A 20,975-nucleotide genomic window follows, 5' to 3' on the forward strand; every position below is an offset into this window, starting at 1 on the left:
ATGGAATATTCACATGGTAGAATACCATATGGGAAATAAAAGGACAAAGACCACTACCTATAGCAATATGGTGACTAAAAGGACCCGACACAAAAGGATACATACGGTGCTATGCGATTAGATTTAGTTGAGGTTTGAAATTGGGCAAAACTGATCTGTAATGGTAGAACTCAGAACCTTGGTGTGTGGGGGGAAAGGGGGAGTTATCAGGCAGGAAGGAGCATGAGAAAGCCTGCCCGGGCACTGGAATGTTCTCTATCTTGATGTGAGTGATGGTTGTGTGTAAGTGTGTGGGGTGTGTATGTGACATTTGTCAAGCTGTATCTGTGAAATTTAGGCATTTAATTTATTGTAAGTTATTCCCCCATTTTAAAATACTTCTTAAAGATTTTATTTTTTAAAGTTAATCTCTACACCCAGCGTGGGGCTTGAACTCCTGACCCTGAGATCAGGAGTTATATGCTCCTCTGACTGAGTCAGGCAGGCATCCCTAAAATAATTTTTAAAGGGTGGTGATGATGCCAAGTTCATGTAGTTGGAGCAGAGAGGAGGGAAGGGGCCTGGCAGGACCAGAAATTGTTTTCGGCCAAGGGGAGCTTAAAGTTGAAGGAGCCAAGATGGAGGACGGTTTAGGAACTGGCAGACAGAAAGGCAACACTCCTACCTGACTCAGCTACTCCCACACTCTACATCCAGTCCACCTGTTAACCTTTGTTGTTTTTTTTAAAAAAAATTTGTTTATTTGAGAGAGAGCACAAGCAGGAGGAGCTGTAGTCAGAGGGAGAGGGAGAAGCAAGCTCCCCGCTGAGCAGGGAGGCCAACTTGAGGCTGGATTCCAGATCCCGGGATCAGGACCCCCTGCTGAAGGAGACACTTAACCAACTGAGCCACCCAGGTGCCCCTCCACCTGCCCATCCCCCCAACTCCAACCTTCCAAACTTCTAAGTTCAGAATGAGAAAAGCAAAATATTATATAGTGACTTGGACAGAGACACGTAATCTGGCTGAAATGTATAAAAATGCATACAACCCAAATTAAGGAAGAGCTGGTAGAAGAATTTTTCTGTTCAACACATCCTGCAAAGTCAGACACATCAAACCTGGTATCCCGGCAAAAGCTTTAGTACCGGGCTGGGGATACAGGGAGTCCCGGGCAAATGCACATGGGGACACGCATGCTGGGACATCTCAGCTTTCCTCTGGAGTGTAAAACAGTAACACTCCCAGCTGGGGTCTTGGAGCGAAAGGCTGCATCATTCTGGGAGTTTGGAGCTCCTTGCCCATTCTCAGAGGCTCCTCTCACATTCAGTCCTGCTCATTCCAACTATTTGGAATATTCCCCTTGATCAAATCCGTGGCTTTAGAAAAACGAAGGGATAACTTAGAGGCTCTCCCTGCAGAAACACTCCTGTCGTCAGCCAGGGGCTGGGTGAACCCTCCGGCCCTATTGCCTAAGAGCCGGATCCGCGTGGGAGTCTGGTCCAGGCAAACAGCCTCTTCCGTCGGAACAAATGCCGCTGACTGGTTCGTTCTTGGGGACTTTAGATAAAAGCTGGGAGGTGTTCTCAGCTCTGTCGGGACGAGAGGGTTCTTTTGGTTTAATTAATTGCCTCTGCGTACACGAGAGAGGCTACTAGTTCAGGGCTGACATCAGTCAATTTCTGCCCTTAGATATTCGGTCTAAGTCAGCGATTCGCTGGTTGCTCAACAGGGCCCAGAACTGCCTTAATGTGAGTCAAGGGCACAGCCAGCCTTTCATTTTGGTCTGATTACTTTTTAAAGTCATAAAGCAAAGAGTCCTATTCGGCACCTTGTCCTTCAAGGGGTCCAGGTACCGGTTTTCCTGTTCTCACGCGGAGGGGCACACTCGGACCTGGCTGCACACCCCGAACTGCTGCATCGCAGCTCTGTTTGTCTTGGACTTTTATCAAGGAGGGCGGGGCGGAAAGTTCTGCGCGGGGGCTGAGCTGTCAGGCACAGCCCCCTGGCCTTTCTCCTAGCCAAACAGCTCTGATAAGTGGGCAGGCCTTGAGCCCGGAGACCCACAGACACACTTGGATGACTTTACGGAAATCAGTTGGCCAGTCCCTCCGAGGGCTTGGACCCGCTTCGGATGCGCCGCTTGCCAGTGCCGCAGACATGGCCAACGAGACCAACGCCTCCAGCGCGTACGACGGCTACGGCTACGAGTACTACCTGGATTACCTGGACCTCATTCCCGTTGATGAGAGGAAGCTGAAAGCCAACAAATGTGAGTTGAGGCAGAGCCTGGGGGGTTGGCCCATGAGACTTTCTCCATTCACCTCCTGCTCCGACAGATGTCAAAGATGAGCCCACACTTGACCCTGTACACGGAGACAGAAGGAAACAGGTGTCAAATGGTGTCTGTTATCTTCTGAAATAGGCTTGAAACTAACCTGGGAAGAAACTCAGGCACCTTGGGAGCAGAACATGCATTTTAAGATAGAGTTCCTTGATGGAGTTTGGTCTGTCTGGGTTTCCCGTGAGGTAGGTCAGTTTCTTTGAATTGCCGATGTTGCATTGTGTCCACCCCTAAGATAAATGACCTACTAATTTCTATGAAAATACCCACTGATTTTAATCTTCATGGTCTCAGGTAGGACCACCAGAACAAACCAACCTCCTTTGCTCATCTCTCTCTCGGGCTTTCTCTCTTGGGTAAGTTGGTGCTTTGGGAACAGTTGTCTCTGGTTATTCCAGCTACTGAGTCAAGATAACAAGTTAGCTGAGGATATGACTATGAGAAACAAGACAAAACAAAGTCCAAATACTGGGGACCCATTCTCTGCTAGCCCCACGTGTCTGGCTTCTTGGGTATTTCACGCCCTACAACCACAAAATCTGACAAAAAGTAAGTGTGGTCACTGGAAGGAACAGGATGCTTTTTGTATGAAAAGCCAGAGAACGTGGTCACACACCAGCTCAACACTGAAATCCATTTGGATGTTATTGCTAATAAAAGGCAGATCCCTTTGGAGGAAGTCATCTAGAATGTTTTGTTAGGAGGACTTTCTGTTTCCAGTTTCCCTTACAACTTCCAGGAGGCCAGCTACTCACCCACATCTGCCCCAACATGGCACCAAAGCTTTTTGGAGGGGGAACAATAGGTTTGGTGTGTTTTCTGCTGCAAGGTATATACTCATGAAATTAAAATGCAGATTTTTGCACATACAGCTCACAATAAGGAAGATGTAGAGTTCTAGGGAGAACATGTCAGGGTTGAAATAAAAGCCCATTCATATGTATCATCAGAAGCTCAAAACTTTAGGATACATAGAGATTTGGACAAAATGTCGATTCTGCTTTTTGGGGTTTTTTTGTTGTTGTTGTAATTTTGTTGTTTTCTTTAGTTTTTGAAATGTAGATTTGTATTCAGGAGAGTCTTTTTTAAATGAACATGATTTAAGTGCAATTCTGTGTTGGCTTCGGACACTCCCATCCTTTTGTGGGCCAGACACCCCACTTGGGTCACCCCCCACCCCCGGGCGCCAAAGCTCTCTTCCTTGCTTCGAGGAGGGACACCTTTTTGCAACTTTAAAACCTTCGAACCTACAGTCTCAGCCTTCTGCCCCATTCAGTCACCCACAAACAACTTCCATTTCTGGGGAAGGTGGCTGATGTGAGCTGTGTGTGAGGTTTGAAAAGAAAAAATGTTCTTTCTTGCACACATGAACTTGAGATACAAATTTATAGCATGGTGGGCATACAAACGGAGGCAAATAAGAAACTCCTCCCCAAACTCCCCAATGCCATAAAGACCATCTCAGTGAGGACACTTAGGGGGGGCTCAGTCGCTGGGTCCCCTCAGACACCCTACATGTCAGGAGCTTTTGACACCCATAGAGAGAGAGCTACTCCTTCTGACTTCTATTTCTGATGTAGTTCCGTCTTTAGGTGTTCTCTGAACTTAATTTCTGCTTTCTCTCGAAAAGAAGTTTCAGGCTAGACAAAAACTCTATGTTAGGCTTTTTATGTCTTGTTGGGTAGTTGTCTAGCTCGCTCTAGAGGGTCAGCTAGGGGGCAGTGACCTACAGATTAGAGGCCAGGCACGTGGGTTCCCAAGCCCATCAGCTGCAGTTCCCATCTAAGCTCTGTCACTCACTAGCTCTGTGACTTTGGGCAAATCAGTTACCGAGGCCAGGCCAGATTCAGGAGGAGGGAATCAAAGCCCATCTTGCAATTAGAACGGTGTTAACAATTCAAAGCAGTCTCTAATTCACCATGAATATGAAAAAATACAGCAGTTAGGAAAATAAAACTAGAAGGATAGCGAGGTAGAGCAGGGGCGCAAAGAGGAACTGCAGCCTTGACTAGGCTGGTGGGTGAAGGGCTCCCCACGGCGACTGTGAGCCGGTGAGAGATCAGGCATTGAGGATGGCCCTGGAAGGAGCCTTCCAGGCAGCGGGAACACCAAGGACCAAGGCTCCAAGGCAGGGGAATGAATGCCTGCCATATTCCAGGCATTCAAGCATGAAGATACGGATATTCAGAGTGTCCGGGGAGGAAGTGGAGAAATGAGTATTGCCAGATGCGGCGGATGAGATGAAAGTTGGGTTCACCATTTTGGAGAGTGGAGTTGCCGAGGACCAGACAAGTTGCAGATGCTCACAAGGCGTAAACCAGGCGTCCCTCTCCCAGGTACCTTCAGGGAGCCCTTGCACGCGCCCACAAAGATACACATATTTCAGCATTCACTGCAGCACTGTTTGTGATAGTCAGAAATTGGGAAGGACATCATATCCCTCCTCAACAGGAGGATGGATACATGAGTTATGATTGTATTACTATCACCAGTAATACAGAGCAGTTATAACACATGAGCCAGATCTGCATGTCACAAGACGAGCAAACTGCTAAAGTATCATGAGGTAAAAAGCAATGGGCCAGGGGCGCCTGGGTGGCTCAGTCATTAAGCGGCTGCCTGCACCTCAGGTCATGATCCCAGGGTCCTGGGATCCAGCCCTGCATCAGGCTCCCTGCTCCACCGGAAGCCTGCTTCTCCCTCTCCCCCTGTTCCTGCTTGTGTTCCCTCTCCGCTAAGTCTGTCTCTGTCAAATAAATAAATAAAATCTTAAAAAAAAAAAAAAGCCATGAGGCAAATTATACATCCTATAGAATTAACTTCTGTTCGTGCTTCATGATCCTATTGATTATAATGACGTCTCCTTAAATACCAATGAATTTGTTATAATTAATGATGCAATTAATATATATTAACTCTTAAATATAAAAACACATATGTTCTTTCTTAGGGGGGTGCACACACATAGGAAAATATAACAGCATACATCAGTTTTCCCTGGAGCGGAAACCAAGAAGATGAAAAGGGCTCTGACTTCACCTGCAATCATTTAATATCCTTTTTCTGTAAAAGGATCTGAAGCAAATATTTGGTGGACACATATTCTGTATTTCTCTACATATTTGGAACATTTATAATTCAGGTTTATCAAATTTATTTATTTATTTATTTGGGAGGGAGAGTGAGCATGTGCGTGCATGAGTTGGGGGGGGCACAGAGGGAGACAGAATATCAAGCAGACCCCCCCAGCTGAGTGTGGAGCCCTACACGGGGCTTGGTTCCAGGGCCTCAGGAGCCTGTGATGAGCTGAAACCAAGAGTCAGCTGTTTAACCCACTAAGCCACCAAGGCGCCTTTAAAAATGTATATTTTAAAGGATAAAAAATAATGAAGATTCATATGCTCTTAATAAAAGATTCAGACAGCAAATTACTTCACTCTGCTACTCGGGAACCATCAGTGTTAGCATTTTGGTGCCTGGCCGACTAGGGTTTCTCTGTATCTTTTCATCCCTATGCACACAGACACAGACACACACACACACACACACACACACACACACACACACATGCCTGTGTGCACACACAAAGGGACCACGTGTCTGCATGCTGTCTGTAAGAACTCTTGAGGGTAAATGGAGAATTCCCTTGAGTTCCCTCTCTCCCCCTTGGGCCTGTCGGTGACTGCATCGGGCAGGGCCCAGCTGGTGGCAAGTGGTTGTTCTCTCCAGCGGATGGACGAGCTCAGCTGGGGAACAGGGAGCAAGGACCTGGAGCCTGCTGGAGGTTAGGGACAATAGCTCCATGCTCTGGGCAATTTGGCAGAATTATAAACATTTAGTTCATTTGGACAGGTACCCTCTTTTTTTCTAAACTGTGGTTACAGCAGCTTGAACTGACCTAGATCTTCCCTCACCTAAGTGGAACCGTACACTGTGTGACCTCTTGTGACTGGCTTGTTTCACTAAGTCTTCATTGTGACAAGGACCCTCTTGATAAGCAGGCCATTTTGCCCATTCACAGAGCCACATGGCAGAAAGAAATATATGGTGGGTTAGCCCAAGACCACAAAAATGACCTTGAGGTTGATCGTCTCCTGACACCAGAAACAGAGACATTCCCAGTATGGTGGTTCTATCCGAGTTCTCCAGAAGAACCGCACCAGTAGGATGTATGGATGTATGTTTCCCTGAAACACCTTCACAGACACATCCACGAATCCCGTTTTACCAGCTGTGTGGGCATCCCTGAGCCCAGTCAACTTGACACATAAAATTAGCCATCGTAGTGTGTCAACCAAGCTGGTTATCAGAGGAGGAGCTTTAGTGGTGTAGAGGGAACATGGGAGCCCCTGGGGTCAGGAACAGTAGCTACCGCAGGACGTCCAGAGACCTGGTCACCAGAGTGGTGAATGGGCACAGGGGAACTGGCAGGGGGGCCCCAGCGTGGGGTGTCCACTTGTTATTTTCACAAAATGCCATCATGTTTCCCCATAGCTCATCAGCTTAGTCTGGAGGACTCCCTTCTTTGCCAGCATCTCTCTCCCTTTCCACTGGCTTCCTTCTTGCTGTCTAAAACATACCCGGGTCTGCATCCCTGCTGCTCTCTTGTACCATCAACCAAAGTCTCACCCACCTGGTCTCTAAAGTTCTCCAAGTGGTGCCCACTTTCACCTTCTCTGGTCCTCTGCACCCACCATCATCTGAAACTGCCCCTTCCAAAAAATCACCCTGCACACTCACTTCCTTCCTCCCCCTGGTTTCTGTGTCTATCTTCTCTTCTGTCCCTCTCAACCTCCTTCTTCTTTCCCTAGGTGCACTCGTCTTAGGGTCACCAACCCCCTAGGTTTGCCCAGGACCGTCACAGGGATGCATCTTAGGGAACTGAGGCACTTCAGATGGTCATCTTGGTTCCCCTCTTCTCCTTCCAGTCCCACCTATGTAGGAATAAAGCTGCCACTATCCTCAATCACAGAAATCAGAAAAAGACCCCTACTCTGTGAACACAGTTAATCACAATTCATCCAGGGGAAATTCCTTGAGCAGTGCACAACTTGTGTAACTCTTCATGGCATCCGTGCGTAGGAGAGACTCCAGGTGCAACCATGCACTCCTTGCACCATTCCCTGTCCCTGCAATCTCTGATGAGTCTAAGCTCCCTGTTCCTTTCCGTAGTCTCTCTGAAATTGAGTGCTGTCAATTTGGTCTTTCATCCATCTCAACAAACTCCATTTCCATATCATACCAGAAGCTCACCATACTGGTCTTGTCTTCTTGCTTTTGCTCACGATTAACTCAACAATCAAAATTTTGTAACTATCCATGATAGGCCAGGCATTGCATGGGCAGCTGGAGGCACAAATGCCAAAAGACTAAATCCCTGTACCTGATTTTTCTCAAGAACGATTTTATTTTATGACCATTGTTATCTATTTTACGATGATGCTATATTTCCAAGCAGGTTACACACATCACAACATCCCTCCACCAAACCTCGTAAGATAGTAACAAGTGAGAACATAACACTGTATCTAAACATTGCAATAATGGGGCCTCAGTGTCATCTAACACCCCGTGTAACATTCAACTTTCCCCATTTCCAGTAAGGTGGCAGGTACACATCCTTAATAAGCTGTAACGTGATTCATGGTGTTATGCTGGAGATTTGCAGAAGTGGCCGGCAGAGCTCAGGGAGGGAAGACACAAGGAAGCCTTCACGGGGAAGATGGGCTAAGCTGAATCAAAAGACCCAAAGGGACTCTGCCCAATCCACAGACAGGTGGCCCCGGGTGAGGTAGACCATTTACACTCTGCATAGGCAAGAGGTGCTTCTGGCAAGTACCACAAGGAGGGTGTTTTTTGGGAAGAGTGACATGGTGACGAAATTCTTGCAGGCCAGCCTCAGAGGATTCATGGGAGCTTCAGGGAGTCACTTAAAATTGTAGGCAGAGAAGAGACAAGGTCCAATTTGCTTGCTAAGAATATCCCTCTGGCGAATATATAAATTTGAGGTTTGGGTGGGTGGTGGGTGGCACAGAGGCAGGAAACAGCCACATGCCACCCCTGGAAACATACAGTTGCCAGGATCTCTACCCTCAGGAACTAACAGTCTAGGAGGGAGGGGTCAGCATAAATAAATTAGGGTGCTGTAGTGTTGCAGCCATCGGAATATAAGTATGAGGGGGTCCCAGGGCCCAGAGAAGCCAAGTGACTTTCCCCAGGTCACCCAGCGAAATATTTGCAGAGCTGGGACTTCAATTCCAGGCTCTGATCCCTGGGGACTCTTTCCAGGACACTAGACATGATTAGTGGGCAGACTGTCAGCATACCGGAGGAACCAACAGAGCGGGAACCTTCCTCTTGTCTTGCTCTCTCTAGCCCCAGTTCCTGAGTGGTGCCCTACATGATCTCTGTGGGCTGGATTGATAAACGCATGGGAAGTAGGCAGCTCCTGCACACACCATTAATTTTCATGATGGATAACTGTGTCAGTTATCAATTTACTGCCTTCAAAATACGCTCAGTGATAAATGATGGGATTCCTTTAAAGTGAGCTGGGAGTCAAGATTTCTCAGAACAGGGCCCTGGGAGTGGGGGATCTGTAGGAGGGTTGGGCTGTGGCTGGGGGTCAGCAGGGGTGTGTGAGGACATGTGGGGCAGTCGGCCCCTGTCACTGCCCCGAACATAGTCCTTCTAAAATCTTGTGGCCTCACGTGGCAATAACCTCTCTGCAGCCATCTTGACCTGGAAACTGAGGTCCCTAGGCATTCCGTGGCCCACAGGGAGCAGAAGTCACAAGCCCCTGACAGGGGGACCCCTACCAGCTGTTGGTCATTTGCACCCTGCCGGTGCTCTGGAGGGTGGTCGCTCGTCTGTCCAGCAGCTCCAGACCAGCTCAACATCTCTGCTATCCAGTGGCCAAACCACATCTCCACTGAGGTCTGAACCTCCCCCAACTATGTCCCTCCTTGGTGTGATGGGCTGGACTGTGTCCCCCCCAAACCCGATTCCTATATCGAAATCCTAACCTCCGGTACTCAAGAAGAACATGACTGTATTGGGAGAATGGGGTCTTTAAAGAGGTGATCAAATTATTCTGAGGTCATAAGGGTGAGTCCTAATCCAATATGACCAGTGTCCTTAGAGGAGGAAGTGAGGACACAGACACACGCAGAGGGAAGGCCGTGTGAGGACAAGCCAAGGAGAGAGGCCTCAGGAAGAACCAACTTCCAGCCTCCAGAATTGTGAGAAACTAAATTCCTCTTCTTTAAGCCACTGTCTTCATTGGTTCAGGCTAATATAACAAAATACTATAGACTGGGGGCTTATGAAGAACGAAGATGTATTTCTCGCAGTTCTGCAGGCTGGGAAGTCTAACACAGAGGCCCCAACATGGTTGAGTTTGGGTGAGGGGCCTTCTCCTGCTTAGGGGCTGACATCTTCTTGCTGTGTCCTCCCGGCGGGGGAAGGGGTGAGGGCACCGGGCACCGCTCTGCAGCCTGTCTTGTAAAGGCACCGATCTCATTCACGGGGGGGAGGTGGGGGTCTGTTTGTGGCTTAAGCAGCTCCCAGAGGCCCCAGCGCCATATACCATCCCCCTGGGCATTAGGATTGGGCAGATGAATTTAAGGAACCACAAATGTTCTGATCATAGCGCAGCCTAAGCAAACGGATACGCCTGGGTCCCCTCCTGGTTTGGGACCCCTGTTCGCTGGAGCAGGAAGGATGGAACGTGGTGAGGACAGGGAGGACAGTGGGGTCTGTCGGCGAGGCAGCCACACTCTGACCTGGAAGGCGGCCAGGCACGGCAGCTGGGCCACGGAGGGCGATGTGTCCCGGCAGTGTCTGCTCCCCATGGGGCCCGCGACCTGACTCCAGAACCCTGATCCTGTCAGTCTTGCCTCACCCCTCCCATCAGCACCGGCCAGCCGGGGTCCTTGTGGGTTCCCTGGGACAGTGGTCACCTGCTCCGGCAACCTGTGTGTGGGAAAGTGACTTTGTAGCTGCTGTGACTTCTTGAGTGAACTCGTACACTGGCCTCTTCACTGGCTGCCCTGCCCGCCAGCTGGACTGGCGCTGGTCCAGGCAGGGGTGTCCTCTTCCCGAGGAGGGGGCGGGAAGCCAGTCAAGCTGGCTCCTTCTTTCCTGGCACGACCTTGGTGACATCTTCCGCAGCAGGGGGTGGCAGGGATACTCTTTCTGCTCTGCTAATGCTGATTGCCCTGTCTCTGGCTTTCAAGATTTTCTCGAGCACAGACTCTTGTCCTATGTGTCCCACTAACTGCAAAGGACACGTGCAGAGCTCTCTGGAGTGGCCCTTTTGCAGGGTACCAACTACCCTCTCATACAGGGTAACGGTGGTGGGGGACGGTCGACCGTCTCGAAAGAAAATCCCTTGGAGGGAAACATCCCAAAAGTTGATTTGAAGCAGTCAACACCTCTCTTAGTCTACCCGGGCTGCTGTAACAAAATATTATAGACTTGGAGCTTCAACAACAGGTATTCAGGCCCCACATTCCTGGAGGCTGGGAGTCCAAGATCAAGGTCGCAGCAGATTTGCTGTCAGATGAGGACTTGCTTCGTGCCTTGTAGACAGCCACTATCTTACTGTGGCCTCACGGGGCCTTTCTTCCAGGCCTGCAAATGAAGGAGAGAGGAGGGGGCTCTGCAGCAGGAGGCTGAGGGGAGAGGGAGGGAGGCAGGCAGGCAGAGAGTGAGAGGGAGGAGAGCTTCTTCCTGTTCTTACAAAGACACTAATCCCGTCATGCGGACCCTCCTGATCTCTTCTAAACCTAATTACCTCTCAAAGACCCCACTTTCAGGGTGCCTGGGTGGCTCAGCGGGTTAAAGCCTCTGCCTTCAGCCCAGGTCATGATCCCGGGGTCCTGGGATCGAGCCCCGCATCGGGCTCTCTGCTCAGTGCAGAGCCTGCTTCCTCCTCTCTCTCTCTGCCTGCCTCTCTACCTACTTGTTTTCTCTGTCAAATAAATAAATAAAATCTTAAAAAAAAAAAAAAAAAGACCCCACTTTCAAACACCATCCATCTGGAGACGAGGGTTTCCGCCCTGGGAGGTGGGGGAACATAGTCAATCCACAACATCGCCTTTCTACAGAGTCCACTATGACCGTCCTGTCTCCCCTAGAGATTTCAAATAGGATCTGGATACACACACACACACACACACTTAAGATTTTATTTATTTATTTGAGAAAGAAAACATGAGCTGGGGGGAAGGGGCAGAAGGAGAGGGAAAGAGGGAGAGGGAGAGAGAAGCAGATTCCCCACTGAGCAGAGAGCCCGATGCGGGGCTCAGTCCTAGGACCCTGAGATCATGACTTGAGCCAAATGCAGATGCTTAACCCACTGAGCCACCCAGGCACCCCCGACTGTCTATGCTGTTTTGTATTTTGCTCTTACCCACTTGACGATATTTTGTTTTCTTGTGTTGTTAAATATTCTTTCACAAAGATTTTGTGAACAACTGCATGGTGTGTTAGAAATTTCTATTTTTGAACATATAGAATGATTCTTGTTTTTTGCTGGTACAAGCAGTGGACTTGAGAAAAAATCTTCTGTTGTATGTCAAGTAAAGTTATCTCGCCTACTTTTGTCCACGGTATTTGAATTCAAGGAAGTTTATTAAAAACAAAACAAAACAAAACAAGGGCATCTGGGTGGCTCAGTCGGGTAAGCGTCTGCCCTAGGCTCAAGTCATGATCCCAGGGTCCTGGGATCAAGCCCCACGTCTGGCTCCCTCCTCAGCAGTGAGTCTGCTTCTCTCTTTCCTTCTTTGGTCCCTCTCTGTCTCTCACTTGCTATCAAGTAAATAAATAAAATCTTTAAGAGAACAAACAAACAACAACCCCCCCACCCCACCTCCCCACACACACATGCAAAGCCAGAAATCTCTACCATCCACTCTCTGTGCTACTGTTATCACGGTGTCAATTTTGTTTTCCATAATGAAAAAGCTGGCAAAAGGCAGCTTCTGGCAGGCTCAGAGATGCTCTTTTACTTGGCTTTGAAGGTCGGGTAAGGCAAGCATGAGTCCCGGTGAGGAGAGACAGAGGTCACGCTGCAGAAAGCAGGTGAGCTTCTCTGTTAACAAATGCACCTTTCTCTCCTCGCTAGTTCCTCTGGGTTGGATCTCCGACCCAGTCAAACAGATCAGAGAGATTCACCTCCCAGTTCTTCACCTCGAAGCAGAGGTACACATCAAAGGCAGAAGGATGCTGGGAATGGAGCCATGAGCCAGGGATGCTTTAAGGTGAGACAAAGAAGGTCACGTGGTGTGGCTGGTTGAGATGCGGAAGATCAGGCTGGGTTCGACTCCTGTACCAAGTAGAAAAGGAGGCAAACAGAAGGAAAAATACCCAGGCTCAGGTGTTTACCTAACAAGCAGAGAGGATTTTAAAGATTTTTGTGTTCGTGCCCATACACTGGAATTTATCCGTCAAGGCTGGGCAGAGCGCTGGAAGCATCCAGGGACTGATAGACATATTTTATGGAGCAGTGCTGACTGGAAGGCTCTGGGTTGCTCTTTCCCAGGGCTGGCTTGAAATCTGGTGTGATTTTGTTAGAGGGACTTCACAAGGATCTGTACCCTTGTGATTTTCAGATATGACTTCTGTCTCAGGGAAAGATTAAGAATTTCCCCGACACTGTCGACCAAGTGGGAAATGCAAATCCGTTTTCTTGAGGCTCTGCCTGAATGAATCATATGTTTGCTTTTCTAGCTGTCCCCCTTTCAGGGGCTAGGCTTAGGGGAAAACAGTTCCATATACCAATGTTACAGTTACAATATATGCCAATGTTACATATTACTGTAACACAAGGACTCTCCAGATACGCCCTGATGCTCCCTTGCAGGGAGCGGTAAAATGGATTGATTTCCTTCGGGTAGGAAAGCTTTCATGGTAGGAAAGCCTGCCTGGCTTTCATGCTGTATTATTTGCTTCTCAGGTCAATATGTCTTCTTCCTTTAATTATGGCTTGGGAAAAATCTATCATAGCTCATATCGACTTCCACTGATGTGCCGGCTCTGGCAGCTTCAATCAGAAGGCAGTCTGTTCATCTGCTGCTCCCAGAACAGAAACACACCACTAACCCATCTCTTTTGAGCATAAGGCAGAGAACTCAGCGAAAAGATTGAGCCAAACACCTACATGTAACTCTTTTCTCTCATCAGAGCAATCAGTTTCATGTTACAAGTTTAACGAGACTACAAACTCTTCAGCAAAAGTCCAGCCTTATGGATAAGACATAAACAGTGAAAGTGATTTTGCGTCTTCGCTTGGCTCAGGTCATGATCTCAGGGTCCTGGGATCGAGCCCCACATCAGGCTCCCTGGTCAGTAGGGAGTCTGCTTCTCCCTCTCTCACTGCCTGCCATCCCCTCTGCTTATGCACTCTTTCTTTCTGTGCCAAATAAATAAATAAAATTTTTTAAAAATGTTAAAAAAGAGAGAAAGTGATTTAAACAAGATATGAGACTGTTTACCTCGGAATGAATATCCCATCAAAGTAGCCCCAGCTAGAGGTGCTACACATGAATGATTCCATTATTGCTCCCAAACTGCTTGGGGCTCTTCTTTTGGAACTGACTGTGGTAGTGACAGCATCTTCTATGGGACATCTACAGTGATAAACTATGTATCTCTTTCGAGGGTGGATTTGCTTTGGGGAAATAGTTAAGAGTGACCCTCAACCAATCAGGTGAATGGAAGGGATGACTGAGCTATTGGTACCGCCTGGGTGATGAAAATAAAACATGATTTTTTACAAAGTAGTAGTACTTCGTAAAAATAAGTACTTCTACTTATTTTATGAAGTAGAAGTACTTTTACGAAGTAGTGTGTGTGTGTGTGTGTGCGCGTGTGTGTGTGTGCGCGCGTGCACGCACGCTTGCCCTAGATGATAATCCCAAAAGAAAGCTTTACAAGTGTTTATGAATCTTTGGTAAATGTTTATAGATGTTTAATCAGGACATGTATTATTTCAGGAAGATTTATATGATTCTGTGATAGATGATTATTGTGAAAGCTAGCATTCATTTGGATTTGTAAGTTTGGGTATGGTCATTTAAAAAGTCAGCTCTTTTTACTGATTCAGTGAAGAAGTTGGTTGCAGTCAACAGCACCAGATGGAAGAGAAGCTGGTTTCTGTCTCACAGAGAAGTCTGCAGGACCCTGTGCAGGGTGGGCTCCATGAGTTCCTCAAAGACAGCTTCCTTCCAGCTCCTTGTTCTGCCGTCCCCCGGATCTGCCCCTTATCCTCACCCTTCAGCCTTTCTCTGGGATTCACATCCAGGTTCCCACCAGCAAAATGGAATACAGAAATAGGAAGGGATACAATGTTATCTGAAATCTAGCAGGCTCTGCAGGAGGAAGTCCAGCAGCAGTCCAGTAACCCACACTCACATCTCATTGGCCAGAACCCTGTCACATGACCATATCTAGCTGACAGGGGGTCTGGGAAATGTAGTCTTTATTCCAGGCAGTGAAAGGCAGGGCTTCTCTTACTATGTAAGAACCTACAAACATTAGGATTCGCAACTAGCTGTCTGTACCGCGATTACCTTTACTCATATCCCATACTTCAGTGGAGCTTGAAGCACACAGTGGTATGTATCACTTGCCCAACACCCTCTTAACAGAAAAAATAATTTTAGTACTATTGATATATCATTTCATAACCATTAAACAAGGAACTACGCCATGGGCATTATATATACATATTATTTAATCCACCTAAAAGTCTATCTAACACAGTCCATCATCCCATTTAAAGATTTAGAGATGCAAAAATCTCAGATTGCCTCAGATACCCCAGCTAGAAAATGGCCAAGTCAGAATTTGAGTTCAAAATCGCCCACCTGCATCGCCTAGGTCCTTAACCCAGTTGTTGTTCCCCAAAGAAGGGAAAAGTCTTGGAGTGAATCTCTTATCAGGACTCTGGGACCCAAATGTTGGTAGCCTTTGGAGGAATGCTAAAACTGAGGTTCAGCAGTTCACAAAATTGAACAGCTCCAAGGAAGGATGAGAAACTCCCTCCCCCACCCCCGGGTGAAGCCGCACCATTCCATCCGAGCCCCCTCTTGTCGACCAACTGCAGATGCCTCGCTCCCCTCATTCTGCCCGTGTGGGCTCAGAAGGGAAGGAAGGAAGGAGGGGAGGCTGAGGGGGGGAGGAGAAAAAGGAAGTAAATTAGGAAGGGGGAGGGAAAGGGGGAGGAGAAGAGAAGGGAGGGGGAGGAGAGGAGAGAGGGGAGGAAGGTTTTCCATGGTTGGACCAGTTTCCTTGTCAAGCCAGCCTGGGGTTCCTTGTTGTAAAAACAAGCTCAGGGATGTTTACACATTTCCAGCCCTGGGGAATGAGGTCTCTGGACCTGGAATGAAATGTTCTCTCCAAGCACTTTGAACCTTCAGTAGGAAGAGGAAAAAGAACCCCATTATTATTATTATTATTATTATTATTATTATTATTATTATTATTTTGGCCGTCCCTTTCAACAGAATGTTAGGAAAGAGAATTTAGTATCGGAAAGGGCCAGTGGCTACTGATCCCCCCTTTCAGTCTGAAAACAACTCAGATCTCACTTCTCTGAAGACACTGTGTCCTGTGGAAGGTGTTACTTCTTTTCCTGTTCAGTATGTGGAGATAACTGACCACGGGCCAAGCAGACACGTGTGAGCCCAGGAGAAGGGGCGGGGGTGTCCCAGCGGCAGAACTTTCTGAACCTGTTTTCTTAGAGGCCCCGACAGAACTTCTCTAGCTGCCGGAAGATCTCAAACCCTGTATGATTTTTATGGAGACAGAGCAGAGTGGTGTCTGCCTAAATCCGAAACATCCTTACAGAATAAAACCAAAACTTCTGAAAGCATTTATTCCGTGCCACTCCAAGGGTTATAAAAGAAATTGTGACTGGCCGTTGGAACCGAAGCAGGTGTTCTAGAATACTGAGTGAGCAGCCAGGGAATGGTGAGAACTTCAGGGGCTCCTTTTTGAAAGTCCTTCAGTTTCGGGCAGACAGGAACAACCTCATTCCCTATTTCCTGGGAGCCCATATACCCCTACAACTGGTCAGGGTTCTGGGGCACCACCAGCGTTTCTCAGGTCAAGGTCAGAGAGGAGAGAGGTTGTGGGAGCCAGCCTGGAGGTCTTCGTTGTCCTTGTCTTTCTGGAGTTGGGAAGGCCAAGTTGTTGATGCTTCGTGACAAGGCAGTGGGGATCTGACTCCTTTGGTGAGAACTGCCTCCCTTCCTTGTAACTGTTTTTGATGCTGTCCAGGTCTAAGATGAACTCTTACGAGCCTTCAGTTTCTCTCCCTACCTGTCCCAGGTCATGGAGAGTAGAGGTGACACCCTTTCCTCAAGTGCCATTATTTATTTACCGCCGGGGTCTTCACTTCCGGCTCTATGTAGATGCCGAACAAATCTCTAGCTACCTCATTCATTCATTCAGTGATTCATCATTCATTCATTCATTCTGTTTGTTTCCTCTTTTGCTTACCCATTCATAAAAGCTTTTTTGTTTAACAGAACACAGCGCAAGTCTGGGCAGGTGTATCCCTGGAAGTACTGGGGGGTAGTGCAGAGGAGGCTGTAGGGGGAGGAGCGTGCGGGAGAGAGGGGGCAGCCATTTCCGCTGTGCTCCTGTGGCCCCTCTGAGTCCTTCACAGCCTGTGGTGGCACCTGGCACGAGTGGGTGCTTAATACATTCCTGTGGGTGATCAGCCTTCAGTAGCCTCCTTTGCTCACACATGTATATGTCTAGCAGGTCCAGCTGGGGGCATCCGGGCCTGGGGGCACGAGTGTGTCTGGGATAAGATCCTCAAACACACTCATCACGAGCCTAGTGTACTGTGCCCATAGCCGCCATCGATCACCAAGAAACACTACCGTATTGCAACAGTGCCTCGCAACTTGCAGAATGTTCCTGATCTGGAGTCCTGGAGGACAGCACCTCCTGGCCTGTCAGGTTCTGCCTAGGGCCCCCAAGAGGCTAACTATGTTTCCTAGTTTTCCTGTCCCTTCAGCCTCTGGCCACAAATACAGGCACAGGGTAGGCTGCACGCAGGTGATCTTCCCTCCTGTCGCTGTCCTCCGTCCCCACATTGGCCACGTGCCCCTGGAAGAAAGGGGCCAGTGAGGCCTCGGTTAAAAGCTCTGCCCTGCCCGCCACGGGAGCATTCCAGCACCCCAGTCTCGCCCACCTCCTCCTAAATCTCTCCGTCTTGGGGTCTCTGAGGCTGCCCCTAATAGAGCAGTCCCCAAAGGCCCCTGCCGCCCTCACAGGGGAGGGGAGGTTGGCTGTGTACGAGCTGCCCACAGCCCTTTCTTCTCCCTCTGAAGGAGAAGGGGAAGGGGAGCAGCAGCGGCTGAAAAAGCAAATCCAGGGGGTCCCTTCGTTTCACTGGCTGGTCTTCCCTCGGCAATCCCCTACCTGGGCCTGCCGCTAGTTGCTCTGGGAAAAAGTCTCTTCCCTGCGGCCCTGGTGCTCGTGGAAAGGTCTTCCCAGGGGCGGCTGCTGAGAGGCTGGGAGAGGAGACAAGTCCTCTCCTCAGGCCCCACTGCCCGGAGCTGTGGGCTCCTGTGGCGTCATGCTGACGTGGAGACGCCCCCCCCCCCCCCCCCCCCCCAGATTTCATCGTCATCACCTTCTGGGTGAGCCTGGCGTCCTTCGTCATGCTTCTCTTCCTCATCCTGCTCTACATGTCCTGGTCGGGCTCCTCACAGGGCAGGTGAGTATGGAGGGCGCCGGCACAGGTAAGTCACGGGCTGAACAGTGAGGGGCCGCAGGTCTGCAGCGCGGGGTGCTGTTCCGTCACGAAGAGGAACAGATCCCCGATTCCTGGTCCGACATGCATTCACTTCCAAGACCCTGTGCTAAGTGTAAGAAGCTAGATGCAAAAGGCCCCCGTGTTGTAGGATTCCATGGATATGAAACATCGAGAATAATCTAGACACAGAAAGCAGATTAGTGCTGGCTACTGGGGCCGGGGCTTCTTGGTCCGATGACAGGAATATTCTCCGGCAGACTGTGCGGATGGCTGCACAGTTTGTGACTCTACTGAAGATCTCTGAATTTTCCATGTAAGCGGGTGAACTTTGCTGTCTATAAAATATAGCTCCATTAAGCTGTTAAAGAAAACCGAGTCAAAATGACCCCATGTGGCAGTTAGGGCTTGTCAAATGACTCACCAGAAAAAGGGGACCCAAATGTAGGCATCTACGACCACCATCTGTTATTGAATACGTACTGTGTGCCTTAGCGGCCAAACTGGAGGCTTCCCTTTGGTCACACAGGGAGGCGGAACGCTCCCTGGTCCGGTGGGTGCCCAGGCAGCCGGGGCTGAGGAGTCCTGCCTGTCTAAGGGCTACCATCTTACACGGCACATGGGTGATGCTGTTCACCCTGATACCAAAGAAACGTTCTCCAGACATTTCAACGGGCGCGGAATGCTCAGGGGAGCTAAGTGGGTCTTTGTAAGATTTGGGAAGGAGATGCTGCATTGCTCCAAGGAGTTGTTCTTTTTATGCTTAAAAATAAAAATTTCCACTAGCATCATCTGAAAGGAGGGCTCTGCTCTATCAGGCTCCCGTCCGGACCCTCCTCCTTCATGTTAGAATTAGAACTATTTGGAACTACTCTAGCGGGGACGGATTCTGTACCAGAGCATCACCTCGTGTTATCCTGACGGCAGCTAAGAGGTGATGACGGTCCCGGTTCATTGATGGGACAGGAAGGCGGGTGGGACGTGGTGGGCCGGCTCACTCCAGGCGGCTGTGCCCACTGCCCCAAGCACCTCCCGTTTGGGAGAGGCGTCAGAGAGGATGGAGGCACAGGTGCACATACTCAAGCACGTGGATGGCTGGAAGATCCACCCACCGGCTCCTCATCGTAAGTGGACACAAGGGAGATGTGACCGCAGACGGAATGACCGAGGGTCAAGGTCACCACTGAGCACTGCCTATTATCTTCCATTGCTCCACAGTGGTGACCCTCATGAACTGGGCTGACCCTCCCCCACGGCCTGTTCCCTTAGCAGAGGTGCTCTTGTCCCATGATGTCTTCTCTGTGGGTTCTGGGCAGGCAGGATGGCGCAACAGGAAAGCACCCAGTACGTTCTTGCCAGCTTTGATGCCTGCCTCCCATCTGCTCTGTCCACAGGAACAACACCCAGCACCACACAACATGCCCCTGGAGTCACAGCCTCCACCTCCCGCTCTGCATCCGGGGGCAGCCCCCCGGCTCCACGGAGCTCGGCCGGAGCCCCAGGCGGCCGAGCACGCAGCCCTGAGCAGCAGCAGCGGCCACGAGCCCCTGCACTTGCCCCACTCTGCCCCCCGCACCTACCCTGCTCTCCTCCCAGAACTGGCCTTTGACGGGGACCCCCACAGCATCAGCTGATGTCGGGAACAAGTGGGGTGAGCCTCCCTCTGAAGACAGAACCTCTCAACTGTAGAAGTGACACCAGCAAATCGGTGAACTCAGATTGAATGCAGGGCTGCCTTCGGAAAGCCTACTTACGTGCAGCTGGAAGTGCAGGCCAGGATGTACTTTATGAGGGGACACAAGTACGCATGACCCAGGGCTCAGAGTACCCCGCCTAGCACAAGGAAGCAGCCCCAGAGAGTGCGGATTTCCAGTGCATTTTACCTGCAAATGTACTTCTTATGTTCACTTTGGGAAGGGTAGAAAATAAAATATGTACGAATTAATTTTTAAAAATATTTGCTTGCTATTACTGGGCCACTTTTTAGCTTCAACTATTACTGCTGTGATATGGTTTTTTTAAAGATTTATTTGAGAAAGAGAGAGTGGGTGTGCACGTGCGCAGTGGGGGGAGGTGGGGAGGGGCAGAGAGAGAGGGAGACAAGCAGACTCCTCGCTGAGCATCACGGGAGGGCGTGGGCGGCGGGGAGGGGCCTCCATCCCAGGACCGAAACCAAGTCTGATGCTTCACCACCCAAGCCACCCAGGCGCCCCCTACTGCTGTAATATTTACCAACCCTGAGTTTCAGGCAGATCTGAACCTTCTTTAGGACACCCAGGGAGGGCATCCCCATCCCCCACTGTCACCCACCTTTACTAAGACAGGGCAGTGCTGGCCCCACCAGCCCCGCTGACTGCAATCAAGGGACCTAAGTCACACTCCCGACCTCCCCAAAGCCTTTAAAAGGCAGAACCCAAGGGGAGAGGGGTGCACTGGAATGGTGTCCAGGACGTCTCTAAGCTGGTTGGATGAGAGCCACCTGGGTGACGTTACGGGACCTCTGGTCTGAGTCCTCTGAAGGACCCAGTCCTTCAGTGCCCAACAGCCTGGCCCTGGCAGACGGAAAGTGCAAAGCCCCAGAACCTGCACCCCACCCCGGGTGGACTGAACTATCCCCCAGGCGGGGGCGGGCTCAGCCTTCCCTGACTTGGGGGCAGTGGGCTGAAAAGGAAGCGGAGGGCGGGGAGACGAGCTCCAGAGACACAGAAAAGGGGCGAGAAGGAACTCGTAGACTTTCTTACTTGAACCTAAAAGCACAAGTCTGATTTGGGTATGGTCTCAAAACACACTGTTCAGGTGTTTGGGGTGTGGGGGAGGGGAGGCAGCCACACCCTGCTTTCTAGACAAGGAGCCCGGACTGGGTAAGGGGACTGGAGG

The 20,975-nt window shown here is 49.7% G+C and overlaps 1 protein-coding gene across 1 annotated transcript; it reads left to right on the forward strand.

Moving 5' to 3' along the window:
- The first annotated feature begins 1,490 nt into the window (after positions 1 to 1,490).
- On the forward strand, positions 1,491 to 20,053 carry MRAP (melanocortin 2 receptor accessory protein). Its single transcript, XM_059164588.1, has 3 exons — positions 1,491 to 2,251; positions 17,963 to 18,062; positions 19,493 to 20,053. The coding sequence occupies exons 1-3, from the start codon at positions 2,059 to 2,061 to the stop codon at positions 19,620 to 19,622; spliced, it is 423 nt and encodes a 140-aa protein (XP_059020571.1). The 5' UTR covers positions 1,491 to 2,058; the 3' UTR covers positions 19,623 to 20,053.
- Positions 20,054 to 20,975: the final 922 nt, after the last annotated feature.

This window comes from Mustela lutreola, chromosome 2, assembly GCF_030435805.1.
Source record: "Mustela lutreola isolate mMusLut2 chromosome 2, mMusLut2.pri, whole genome shotgun sequence".
NCBI classification, from domain to species: Eukaryota; Metazoa; Chordata; class Mammalia; order Carnivora; family Mustelidae; genus Mustela; species Mustela lutreola.